Source organism: Balaenoptera musculus, chromosome 5, assembly GCF_009873245.2.
Source record: "Balaenoptera musculus isolate JJ_BM4_2016_0621 chromosome 5, mBalMus1.pri.v3, whole genome shotgun sequence".
NCBI classification, from domain to species: Eukaryota; Metazoa; Chordata; class Mammalia; order Artiodactyla; family Balaenopteridae; genus Balaenoptera; species Balaenoptera musculus.
Window position 1 is genome coordinate 20,323,496 of NC_045789.1, and position 14,152 is coordinate 20,337,647.

A 14,152-nucleotide genomic window follows, 5' to 3' on the forward strand; every position below is an offset into this window, starting at 1 on the left:
TGACATCCCCCTCCCCCTGACTTCCTTGGAAAGATATGTGTACCTAGAACCGGTGAATACAGCCTTATTAGAAAAAGGATCTTTGCCAGTGTAATTATGGATCTTGAGATGAAATCATTCCAGATTGGGGTGGGCCCAAAATCCCAAGAAAGTGTCTTTATAAAAAAAGAAGGCACAGACAGAAGAGGAGACACAGAGGGGAAGGCCGTATGTAGACACACAGGGAAAAAGACAATGTGAAGACAGAGGCAGAGATTAGAGGGATGTATCTATAAGCCAAGAAATGCAGAGAATTACTGGCAATTTCCAGAAGCTAGGGGGCATGTCAGGTCACCGATGCTCTCCAAAAGATTTTTAGTGAATAAATTAATTTACTAATTAATCCAAAGGGCCCTCGTTTCTTTATAAAGTCAGATCACTGAATTAATGAGGATTTCTATCTTAAAAATCCTAGTATTCTAGAAATGTGTCTTCTACAGGCAGAATAAAAGAATAAAAAAGGAGAAATACACACAACTTTAAGAGAATGGGAAACGATTAGAAATGTTTTGAGAACATGCTTTTTCTTTTTTTGCCAACCTAATCAGAGCCTTCTCTGGGAGCTTCCTCAAACTAACTGGGCAAGGGAGACTCTTTTTTTTTTTTAATTAATTAATTAATTAATTAATTAATTTTGGCTGTGTTGTGTCTTCGTTTCTGTGCTAGGGCTTTCTCTAGTTGCGGCAAGCGGGGGCCACTCTTCATCGCGGTGCGCGGGCCTCTCACTATCGCGGCCTCTCTTCTTGCGGAGCACAGGCTCCAGACGCGCAGGCTCAGTAGTTGTGGCTCACGGGCCTAGTTGCTCCGCGGCATGTGGGATCTTTCCGGACCAGGGCTCGAACCCGTGTTCCCTGCATTGGCAGGCAGATTCTCAACCACTGCGCTACTAGGGAAGCCCCGAGAACATGCTTTTTTGATCTACATTCCACCTTTCTAGGGAGTAAAGCAACAGACCTCGATAACTCTTCTCTACTCTAAATCAAGCCTGCATTTGAGATAATGTACCCACAGTGCCTTTATCTGACAGTCACTCTCCGAGGACCCATTGCCCATATGTTTAAGAGGTGTTCAACCTTCCCCTGCCTATAGATTGTTTTGTTCTCCTTCTGTTTCTCTGTCTTGGCTCCACTAATTTTGAATGTTTGTGTGTGTGAGGGGTGGAGATGGAAAGGGAGCATTGCCCCGCTAACCAGGAATCTGGGCAGACTCCTGGTCCATCAGGCGCCGATGGAAACGTGTGCAAACTCATTATATCAAGTGGAGTCCATGCTTAGCAGGAAGCACCTTGAGGAACGAGAGAGATCTAGGGGGGATGGCTGCCCAAAGAATGAGTTTTATAACAACATTTCTAAAGGACTTAGTATAGAACTGGTTAATCAAATGGCAAATGCAAAGGGCAGCAGTAAGTACCCTTCTTTCATTACCTTGCTTTCCAGGGTGTTTCATTTTTCAAGAAATGGCTTTGTGGGTGTATTTTTTAAACTACTTGGAAGAAAGCCACTTCAGACTGTGTTTAGAAGCCAAATAAATACAGGAGTCTCCAGAACTGAGATGCAGAGGGCATTTTATTGCATGAATCAAGGCAGAATTAGGAATCTAAAGTGGCGCATGGGATTGACCACAGACTTCTGTCTAAGCGCTAATTTTAATAAACCATGGTCCTTGAATGACATTTTCCACATCAGGCACTGCCTGGGTGGGTGTCAGTGCAAAGTACAAATTATTTGAGTTTAATCTTCAACTGCTGCACATTTTGCAGATGCGTATTCACTTTTATTCTTGTTTGTCTTGGGGGCAGTCATATTATGAGATGGATGAGGCTTTGGTTTGCCAAAGGTACTTTTCAGACATATACTGCCTACAAAATAGGTTCTACTCATCAGAGCCCAAAACACTACCACAAAAAAATGTTCTTCTTATTAAGGAAAAATGACCCTCCTCTTTAAGTGTCTTTATGTGGTGACTAATTAAATAAAATTATTAGTTTACAATTATGGTGTGAAATTCGACTTTGTCTAGATAACCTTTTTTATGTCGTGTCTAAGACGATTACAATAAAAAAAGGGGGAGATGGAGGTTCTCGATGTGTTTCTAGACAACAGTGGGCCTTGGGCGGCCACAGTCCCCACTTGCTGTGTCATTCTACCTTAGAGGTCTCCCAAGAAGAGACTTGGAGGCTGTGAGTCACCTGTAGCTGCTTGTTCTTAAGGACTATGGGTATGCCAACAGTACATCCAGTGTTTATAATGAACGGGATCTGATAAGGCTCTTACAGAAGATTGCTAGCTTTTCTACTCAGGATAGTTTGACTAAAAGTACAGATTACTTCCGGTCACAGAGGCCAGAATAAGGGAAGTCCTTGTTGTGAAGACACGTGTGGACTGGACCTGGAAAACTGTCAGGAACCAGGGGATCTCTTGGCCCTGCTACTCTCTCTGTCTCTCCTGAACAACTTAATCTTGCTCGCGGGGTCTCTCCATTTCCCCACATAGTCTCTCTCCATTCTTCTACCAACTCTGCTTACTCATAATACCTGCTTCCTTATGCCGCAGGCATGCACACCAATCACCGTGGCTGTCTCAGACTCACTCTACTAAAACCTTGCTGCTACAGTTTCCCTGACTTTCTGGTTTGTTTGGGTTTTCTAGTTCAGATTACCCAGAAGGGAATTTTATTGGCCTAGATCAACATTCTCTTTCTTTTTGTTTTTAAACAAATCTTTATTTGGAAACTCAACACTTAATGCACTCATTTTAAGTACACAACCCAATAATATTTAGTAAATTTATAGTGTTGTGTGACCATCACTATACTACAGTTATAGAACCTTTTCTTCAACACAAAAAACTTCCTTGGGCCTTTCTGCAGTCAATCCCCAGGCCCATCTCCAGGTGTAGGCAGCCACTTACCTGCTTTCTGTCCCTATGAAAATATCCTTTCTGGATATTTCACAGAAATGGAATCATATACGTTTGTATTTTGAGAAAGACTTCTTTCACTGTATGATGTTTTTCAGATTCATGCTATTACAGAATGTATCAGTATTTTGTTCCTTTAAATTGCTGAATAGTATTCTATTATACGGATATCCCATGTTTTGGAATATTACAGATGCATTCCAAATGGAAAATCCAATGAGATATTCTATTTCGCCAGTTAATGGACATTTGGATTATTTTCAGTGTTTGACTATTATGAATCATGCTATTCTTAACACATTAACCACACCCTGTTTTGATTACTATAGCTTTAGAGTAAGTTTTGAAATTGGCTGTGTTCGAGTCTTCCAATCTTGTTCTCTTTCAAAAGTGTTTTGACTATTCAAGGTCCTTTTCATTTCCATATATATTTTAGGATTGGCTTATCAATTTCTATGCAAAAAACCTGCTGGTATTCTAATAGGGATTGCACTGACTATTTTATCAATTACTGATCAACTTGGAAACAACCGCCATCTTAAAATATCAAGTCTTCCAATCCATAAACATGTAATGTTTGTTTGTTTATTTATTTATTTATTCTTTGCAATGTTAAATATGTATTTGAATTTTAATCGTGAGGTTATGCTGATGCCTTCGGTTTCAATATGATAACGCAGTGTTTTTTTCCTTCCCCCATTCTGTATTTGTATCTTCCCTTTTGACATTGAGAACACATCTATATGTTTTTTCAATCTTGTAGTACCAAGTATTTAGATTTGCTATATTCATTTCAATAAAACAAACTCATCAAGTGAATTTCAGGATTTCTCTGCAGTGTTTTTCTTTTCTCTCCCCCTCTTTATCTGTTCTACTGAGGAGGGTGTGCAGTTAAGACTACATTGTTTAAAGTACTTGGATTCTTTTTGTTTCTTTTTTTGTGCTTTTTTAACAATTTTATATATGGTTAGGTAAAGTGTTTCTGTTTGCATTTAATTTTTTCTATTTCTGTCTTTGTTGATGGTTATATACTTAGAAACAATTATATTTGTTATGAAAATTGATGGTAGATTATTACAGTATAAAACCTAAGGAAGCAAATGTTCAAAACATTCATCACTGGCTTTAAAAAATTTTAAAGATACAGCAGCAACACACTCACATTCTACTTTTCTTTCCCCTGCGATTCCATCTTTCTTGTGAACCCTTGAAATGGCTTTGTGTGGCTAAAGTCAGAATCAAAATGATGTCATTTTTGCATCTCACTAGCACTTTCCCACCGGCAGTAATGTTTTAAAATCTGATTTCTTTGCTCAAGTACCAGATGTAATTGTACTAATGAAAAATTTTCGTTTTTGATCCTTAGTGGGCTTGTCTGAATCACTAAAACTAACAAGTGGTCTTTTCACATAATACTAAAATAAATGTACTATTTAAATTGTGTGTGCATTACATTAAAAAGGCATAAATTGCCTTCCCCTCCCTGCTCTGCTGTGTCTGGCCTGCTGGCTCACACCTGCCACATCTCCCAGATGTGCTCTGATACCAGGCTCCACATTGTGAATGTCCAGAGCATGTGATCAGAATAGGCTCAGCTCTGCTTTGGCTTTGGGGGTCCCTTAGTTCTTTTGCTCCTCTTGCCTGGAAACTGACCCCATGATGTGTCCTTTTTAGGGTCCCAGACACCCACTAGAGCCCCTCCAGGTGATGTGCCAGGTACCACTGACTAGTCTTACTTAGTTCAGTTATACTCATATGACTATCTGCCTTAAGACAAAAAACCCAGGGAGGTGGCAGCATGCAATAAAGAAAAGAACACAGGGCAAGGAATCAGATATGCCAAGTTGTTAATTCTGGTACTCACTAGCCCTACTGATGGGGACAAATCTTTCTTGATAATTCACTCCGTTACCTCATTAGATCACTGGCTTATGATAAAAGGCTATAACTTAGGGAGAGCCAGATGGAAGAGATGCACAGGGCAAGGTATGGAGAAAGGGCATGGAGCTTCCATGTCCTCTCCTAGTGCACCACTCTCCTCAAATCTTCACATGTTCTCCAACTCAGAAATTTCCATTTAGATATTTAATTTCTCACAGAAGTGTTTTATAGTTCAGTGTACAAATCTTGCATTTCTATTGTTAAATTTACTCTTAAATACTTTATTCTTTCTGATGCTATTATGAATGGAATTATTTCCTTATTTTTTGGATTGCCATTGCTAACATAAAGAAATATGATTTATTTGTGCATATCTTGTATCCTCTGGTATAGAATACTCTTTATTAGTTCTAGTAGCTTTATTGTGAAATCTTTGGGTTTTCTACATAGATAATGATGCAGTCTACTGAGAGAAACACATTTATTTCCTCCTTTCCAATCTGGATGAATGATTCTATCTGTCCCTTTCTATCTATCTATCTATCTATCTACCTACCTATCTATCTATCAGCTTATTGCACTGTCTAGAACCTCTAGTTATAATTTTGAATAGAATTGGTGAGAGTGGAATCTTTGTTTTGTTCCAGATCTTAAGAGGAAAGCATTAAGTCTTTCACTATTAAGTATGATGTTTGCTGTATGTTTTTCATAGATATCCTTTACCAGTTTGAGGAAGTTCCATTTTATTTATATTTAATTGAGTTTTAATTATGAGTGGGTGTTATATTTTGTCAAATACTTTTTCTGCATTTACTGAGTCTACTAATATGGTGTATTACATTACTTGATTTTCATATGTTAAACCAACCTTGCATTCCTGGATAAATTCCATTTGTTCATGCTTTATATCACTTTTCATATGTTACAGATTTTTTTCTAATATTTTATTAAGGATATTTGTATCTGTGTTCATGAAGGATATTGGTCTGTAGCTTTCTTTGTGTTTCCTTTTCATTCATTTCTATCTTTGGTGTTAGGGTAATACTGGTCTCAGATAATTATCTGTGCGATGTTTCCTCTACATCATGAAAGAGTTTGGGAAGAATCAGTATTACTTCTTTTGTGAATATTTTGATAGAATTCACACTTGATGCCATCCTGCTTGGAGTTTTCTCCATGGGCCCATTTTAAATTTCTAATGCAGAATCTTAAATTGCTTTAGGTCTTTTCAGTCTTCCTATCTTCTTGAGGCAGTTTTAGCAATTTGTTTCTAAGAATTTTTCCATTTCATCAAAGTTGTCTAATTTTTTGGCCAAGCTCACCTTTTTGTGCCAGGTGATATCATAGATTATTGCTCAGGCTTGGACTGATCCTCCTTGGCATCCACTCATTTGTGGCTATGGAGGGATAGAGTATCACTGTACAAAGCAAAGTCGCTAAATGGTTGTCCCATTTGGTAGAGACTAAGAGAGAATATAAGTAAGGCATTGTTCTTTGGTAGCTGTGGGCTGGAAAACATTCTGAGTTTAGTTCTATCCAATAAACTAGTTTAACATTTCAGCACAAATTGTTGTACTTACTCTTGGACTGGGAACTTTGTAATGTTGAAATAGCATTTGGAAGTGGAAGACTTGTCACTGTTTCTCTTGTAGTGATGAACTCAGTCTTCGTGACACCTTTGGCTGTAGATCCTAATTATGTAAAAAAGAATGAGTAGCCATCAGGGGTGTAAACAATCACTAGATCATATCATTAATATTAATATAAACATCCAGTTACAACTTGAAGATTAGTTAAAGTCTTCTGATCAAGATATAGAAATCCAGTGTTTTGATGTCTGTCTTTTGGTGAATCAGTTAACTACATTTTTAAAAGTGGAGGGACATTAGACTCTCCTACATGTCTGATATAGGTTATTTCACTTGATCATAACAGTAATTCTATGAATTAAGTAGCAATTATGATCATAATTTTACGTGATTCTGAAAAGTTATATAATTTTCCCACAGTCACAGAGAGCCAAACCTTTCTGATGTAAAACTTAGTTGCTCAGCTACCCTAGAAAGGGGGTGGTAAGGCAGTAGTAGTAGTTGAAAGTGGTAGTATGATTCCCATGCTATCTAGGAGAGAATTTTCAGGTAGGTGGAATAGCAGGGAGGAGAGAGATAACAAGAAGTAAACAGAATAAACTTTTAATTATATTTAGTTCATTTTTGGGGGGCAAAAAGGAAATTCAGCAACAAAGAAAAAATAAGCTGAGTTTTCAAAAATAGCATTGGAATAAGATTACTTTAAATAATCTATATTTGCACAAATATTATAAAACAAAATGATTGATGACCTTCAGTCTTTTCAAAGTCTATCATGGGGAACATTGAGTTAGTAAAGATAGGCATGCTGGTTAGTGCACGCTTAGTGTTAGCTAGGTACGATGTTGGCTGGAGATGGGGAGAAGACAGTTTAATAGACTCCTATCACAAAGAGGTCTGGAAGCCTTAACTGCTGGTGCCTTCCAGAAGTGCCAATCAGCTTTCATTCTATGGCAATAAGCATCTATAGTGTAATGCAAATTCTTAGTGCACTTGAGAGATTCATGCTGGAGAAGTTTAGAGTTTGCAGGAAGACCTCATAGACAGTGGGTAAATATGTCTTCAGGCAAAAAGCCTTTAGAAATTGGTATGCTAAAGAAAGTGAATAAATTTGAATATAGGCTATAGGATTAACACTGCATATAAGAAAGTATGAGTGAAAATGGTCACCAACTTCAGAGGAATCTTGAAGTAATAAATTGAGAGGGAAATATTTGAGGAAGAAAAGAAATGTCTTATTATATAAGGAAAGCAGAAATTGATCTTTGTAATAGTATGGAAGTGGGAAAGGTACAGAAACTCAACACTTGAGGACGGAGGAATGTGGGGATAAAGATCTTGCTTCTCACTGGAACTCCAAGAACATATGCTTTGAAAACACCAGAACAGGAGTTCTTCTTCAGAAATCTTCAGAGAAGAATTCTTCTGCTGAGCTAAAATTGGAAACCATGAAAAAGCTATCCTGATGGCCTAAAGAATTCCCTCATATAAAGCAGACTCAACAGTCTCGGTGATGGGAAAAAATAGAATGTATAGCTAAGGAAGATGTGAGGAGCTGCCAGTTTACGAAAATACAAAGAGAAAAGGAGAATAATGGAGTAGCTGGGGGTACAATCCCAAAAATTTTATTTAGAGAGTTGCTTATTATTAATGTGGAATATACTTCACAGATGAGAATAGAATTAGAGCCCACACTCAATTCAGGACAGGTTATCAATTACACATGTCAATTAGGCCATGGAAGGAGACAGGAATGTTTTGAAAGTGATCCAAATATTTAGAAATATCCCTGGTGGACTATGAAAATAGAATAGAATGAAAGATGTATTGAATGAAAAGTGAATAGAATGAAAAATGTGGAGACTAATGCTGCCACAGGCATAAACTTTCAAATTTTACTGGTGTACTAAATATTTCAAATCCTAATCTCAGAAGAAAAGAAAATGGGTAACCTACATTTATTAAAATATGAGAATCATAGTCTTATATTAACATCTTCTTGGGAAAATGTTCCCAATTGCACTTCAGGTTCACAGGTAGTAGATTCTGGACTTCTGCCAAGAAGTGATTGACACTTCAGAGCAAAAGGAAACCAATCTCAAAGCTGTTCTTTAAACTTATACGGTTTGCTCTCTTTCAGTTTTTCTGTCTGGCCATTTTCCCCCAGAAAACACTATATATCAGCTGTGGTCTACAGGTGTGACTCACACTGTAAGTCTAGGTAATAATATATGTATCAGATTTGACAAACATTATTTTGCTTGAGCAATACTAATTTAAATCACAGCATCAAGATAATAGTGGCTTTACCTTTAGGACTTGTGTTTTTGAAATTTATGTTAAGCCTTAGAATTTGATACAGGTGGAATACATGAAAGACAAAATATGAGGAATTTTTAAACCATATTTAACTTGGAATAAAGAATCAAACACAAGAGATGCTGGAGAAAGTCTCATCAATACCAGAGTGTAAATGCAGAGAAGAGACTTTGACTCCAAACACAGCCCTAAGTTAGAACCATTGGCTAGAACTAAGCAGAATGAATGTGAGGAATATGGGCTGTTTTATAATTTGTCTTGGTATTTTCAATGTGAGATTCATGTTGTATGTTTTGAGAGATTAAATTTTTGGAAGTAAGCAACAAATGTGAACATTAATTATATTAGGAATTTAAGGTGTGTTTACAACAGACTGACTTGAAAGGGAGGATTTATGGAGTTAAATTGTGCAGCCAAAGGGATTAAGCAGTTTTATTCCTTTGAAGTTACATAATTTGACTGACAGTATTGTTTTGTCCAATATACATAACAAAAGCTCCTTGTGTGGTCACTTTGTCTTCAGAAATAGAATATGGGATAAGTGACTTTTTGACAAAATCAACATTTACTAAAACATATGCTATAGAATACTAGTACTTTGGTATGTTACTTTGTTTATGTTACAAAACACTTTTATAGTCAAATTATTTGGAGCTGCATAGATTTTGACTATAAAAAAACTTTTATAGTCAAATTATTTGGAGCTGCATAGATTTTGAAGTCAACATTTACCAAAACATATACTATAGAATACTAGTACTTTGGTATGTTATTTTGTTTATGTTAAAAAACACTTTTATAGTCAAATTATTTGGAGCTGCATAGATTCTGAAAAAACATCAAATGAATGTCTTTGTGTTAGGATTACTGAGAATTTTTACAGATGTTATTGTGCATTGTAAAAGCCTCGGAGGGTAGTATTTTCTAAAACACTTGCCCAGGTAGTTCCATTTTCAGGGATCATTTTATGGGCTAGTGCTTCATAGAAATTATGTACCCATAACAATGAGGGTAGTCTGGGGTAAAATTAATTAATATCCTGATTCATTTAAGTGACTTCTGAGGTAATATTAAAGAGCCCATAGAAAGACTGTGAAGGGCCTAAATGTTTATACCAATGATCCTAGGAAGATGTGTCAAAGCAGTGGCAAAGAATGGAAAAGAAGCCTCTTGAGGTTTTGCTCAGATTCTTCTGAACGCCTCCACTGGAGTGAAAAGGAATACCTCAGAATGTAAATAAGTTAAAAGGGAAAAAGATGTGAAGGAATGTCAGCCAGATACCTGAACAATTCAAAGAGAACTAAGACGTCGTTCCCTCCAGTACTCACTCCTGAGGAAGAGGAGCTCAGATCATGCAACCAGACTATCCCGGTGTCCCCAAAGATTCTGGAGAAGCACAAAATGGTGCTGGTGAAGGAATGTACGTAAAGTAGGACTATAGCTTTCAGTGGGAGACAAGAAGAGGGGAAAGTTTTATTTCTATATAGATTTAAATTTCCTTTTTCTTTTCCATATTATTTAGAGGGTAAATTAAGGTAGGCATTAAGGGTCCCTTGGAACTGTGTGTTTAGCAATGTCCTACCTCTTGCAAAACCATCAAGCATCATGTAGTATGACCCCAGGAAAGTAGGCCACAGCAGACTACTGAGAGCTCCCTGCTGTTTAGGCCTGGCCTAATAAGGTGTTTAGGTGTCTCCAGATCTATCAATTCTCTAACCCAATTTACCAAGGTAAGCTCATATAGGAACTTGGGACTGATCCTAGGTCATGAATAAACTTATATCTGTATTTAGAGTGGCTTTTTGCATTATATATCCCCCAAATCAAGTGGGTTGAGGTATTTGGTGACCTCGGAGCAATGTAGTAATTTTTTAATCCCTTCGTTCTTTCTTAGAGACTTCACTAACAAATAGATGTTGACTTTCTATTTCCTTAAAATCTATTTTAACAGTGTTTCTTGGAGCCAGAGCAAATATTGGTAGGAGCTTCTTCTTTATTTTCTCATATCAATTGATCCTATTTACCCATAAGTTCTAACATATGAAAAATCAGCAACAGTGCTTATGGGGACATTAAAAGCTTCTCAAACATTTGAGCTGCCCCTTTGGAAAACTGTAATTAACAATTACAGATGAGGTTATTCCCAGCTTAGGTGGGGGGTGAAAAAGAATTGCTTTGTTTGTTTTCCAGTTGTAGAACACATTCATTACTTATTTTACTATGAATAGAATTTAGCTAAACAGAATAATGACTTATTTCAGTAAATTGTAACTGTACTACTAAAGCCCTAAGGGTTCAGTAGGGAAGCCTCACAGGCTTGGTGGTAAGAGAGAGAAATGGCTAGCAGTCCGCCCTGCACATACAACCACACTGCTTCAAACTGGGCGGTTCAACTTCTATTTGTCTGATATATTCACATTTTGGACTTTCGCAAAAGATTTTATGAGGAAACGTTTCTGCTAATTACAAACAATTTTAGACAACAACTAATTGAATTAATAACGAGGGTCCTAAAATCAGACATTGTCTGACCACACTGAAAGTAAGATGAACAACATCAGAGTAGGCAGAAATAAGAAGATCTTGTGTTATTGTGAAGTTCATGTGCTAATAATGTTTCTATACTATGCTCAAGAATATCACCTTTCACTTGGACTTATTTACTCTTTTTTTAAACACAATGCTAGCAAGTTGGTTGTGTGTGTTTATGTATGTGTGTATGTGTTTTCCACTTAAAGGAGCAACCTAAAAGAAATAACCATTCATAGCAGGCTGGCGATCTCACCCAAAATATAGCCTAAAAGCAGGGAAAGAACCAGAACATGCACCAAAAAGGGAAAAGAAAGGCAAAAAGTTACAGAATTCTGTGACTATTTTGTGTAGGAAGGAAAAGTGCTATATAAGCACTGTTAAAACCTGAGGGGCTCACTATTTAATAGTGAAGTCTAAATAGTTGAGATTAAAATAGTAATATTTACTCATTAAGTAATAGGTGATTATGAATTAGTTCAATAGAGACAAAAATTTTAAATTAAAGAGCCAACTTTCAAATTCTAAATTGTTATTATGAATTTTGTGCTTTTTTTGTTAAGTCATTTAAGCTCTCTGAAACTCAGTTTTTCAGTTTTTAAACAATTTTAAAATAATCTTTAAAAAATGATAATATATCCTGAGGTGTGGGCAAGATGATGCAGTAGGAAGACCCTGAGCTAACTCTGCCCACAGGTCCAGCGAAATTACAACTATTTACAGGACAACTATCTATGAAAGTGACCTGAAGACTAGCAGAAAAGATTTCCCACAACTAAAGATACAAAGAAGGAACCACAACAAGACGGGTAGGAGGGGTAGAGATGTAGTATAGTCAAGACCCACACCCACAGATAGGTGACACACAGACGGGAGGATTATCACAATTCCAGAGGTTCTCCCCAAGGAGCGAGGGGTCTGAATTCTACATTGGGACCTGCTACCTCCATGTCCTACACTCCCAGGAAAATGAGTGCCCAGAACATCTGGCTTTGAAGGTCAGCAAGGCTTGTGTAATGGGAGAGCCAGAGGGCTATAGGAAACAGAGACTCCACTCTTAAAGGGCTCACGCAAAGTTTCACATGCTCCGAGTTCCAGTACAGAGGCAGTAATTTGAAAGGAGCCTGCGTCAGATTCATTTGCTGATCTTGGAGAGCCTCACAGAGAGACAGGAAGCAACGCTGATTCCCCTTGGGAACATAGATGCTGGCAGCAAACATTCTGGGGAGCTTGTTCTACCATGAGGATGCTGGTGCCGACAAGCACAATTTTGGAAACCTCCCTCTAGCCTTGAAGTGCCAGGGGCTTACCCACCCACCAGCAGGCAGGCACCGGTCCCTAGAGATCTGGGGCTCTGCAAGCAGCTGCTCCGGGTCCCAACCCCACCTGCCAACAGGCTGTCACCAGCCCTGGGACTCCCCAGGTTCCACAGCAGCCACCCTGGGACCTGGTCCTATCTACCAGCAGGCAGGCACCTGCTCCGGGACCTGCTGGGTCACACAGCCAGCCATGCCAGATCCTGGCCCTACTTACCAGTGGGCTGGCAGTCGCCGCATGAGTTACAGCTTGGCAGCCAACTGGCCTGGGGGCCAGCCCTGCCTACCAGTGTGCCCACAGTAGTTGGTTCCACCACAACAGAAGGGCCCACACAGTCAACATAGGGGGCACCCCTAGAGCATACAGCTCTGGTGACCAGAAGGATATGGGCTGCTGAGCCCCATAGGATGTCTCCTACATAAGGCCACTTCTCAAAGATTGGAAAACATAACCAACCTACATAATACGTAGAAATAAATGTATAGAGATAGGCAAAAGGAAGAGACAAAGGAATATGTTCCAAATGAAGGAACAAGACAAAACCCAAGAAGAAGAACTAAGTGAAGTGGAGATAAGTAATCTACATGATAAAGAGGTCAAGGTAATGATCATGAAAATGCTCAGTGAACTTGGGAGAAGAATGAATGATCACGTTGAGAAGTTAATAAAGAGTTGGAAAATATAAAAAAGAATCAAATGGAGCTGAAGAATACAATAACTGAAATAAAAAATACACTAGAAGGAATCAACAGGAGATTAGATGATACAGATGAACGATCAGTGAACTGGAGACTGAGTAGTGAAAAATCACCCAAGCTGAACAAAAAAGAAAAAAAGAATTTTAAAAGATGGGGACAGTTTAAGAGACCTCTGGGATAAGATCAAACATACTAACATTCACATTATAAGGGGTCCTAGAAGGAGAAAAAAGAGAGAAAGAAGCAGAGAACATATTTGAAGAAATAATAGCTGAAAACTCCCCTAACCTGGGAAAGGAAACATGCATCTATTTCTGGAAAGTACAGAGAGTTCCAAACAAGATGAACCTAAAGTGGTTTACAGCAATAAACATTATAATTAAAATGACAAATATTAAAGATAAGAAGAGAATCTTAAAAGCACCAAGAGAAAAGCAACTAGTTACATACAAGAGAACTCCCATAAGACTATGAGCTGAATTTTCAGCAGAATCTTTGTAAGCCAGAAGGGAGTGGCATGATATATTCAAGGTAATGATAGGAAAAAACCTACAACCAAGAATAATCTAACTGGAAAACATATCATTCAGATTTGAAGAAGAGATAAAGAGTTTTACAGGCAAGCAAAGGCTAAAAGAGTTCAGCACCACTAAACCAGCTCTACAAGAAGTGTTAAAGGGATTTCCCTAAGTGAAATAGAAAAGACCGCAACTAGAAATATGAAAATTATGAAAGTAGAAATCTCATTGGTAAAAGCAAACATACAGTAAATGTAGTAGATCAACCACATAAAGCTAGTAGGAAAGTTAAAAGACAAGGCAGCAAAATCATCTATATCAACAATAAGTATTTAAGGGATACC

General features: G+C 37.8%; 1 protein-coding gene across 3 annotated transcripts in view; it reads right to left on the reverse strand.

Annotated features, from left to right (window-relative positions):
* The window catches only part of EMCN (endomucin), a 96,016-nt gene that overhangs the window by 40,389 nt on the left and 41,475 nt on the right, over positions 1-14,152 (reverse strand). For all 3 annotated transcript variants that reach the window (XR_005020056.1, XM_036853579.1, XM_036853580.1), the window contains exon 4: positions 6,419-6,529. Coding sequence is in view for 2 of the 3 variants with exons in the window: in XM_036853579.1 (XP_036709474.1) it covers positions 6,419-6,529 (111 nt within the window). In the remaining variant the exon portion in view is untranslated. The remainder of the gene's footprint in view (positions 1-6,418; positions 6,530-14,152) is intronic.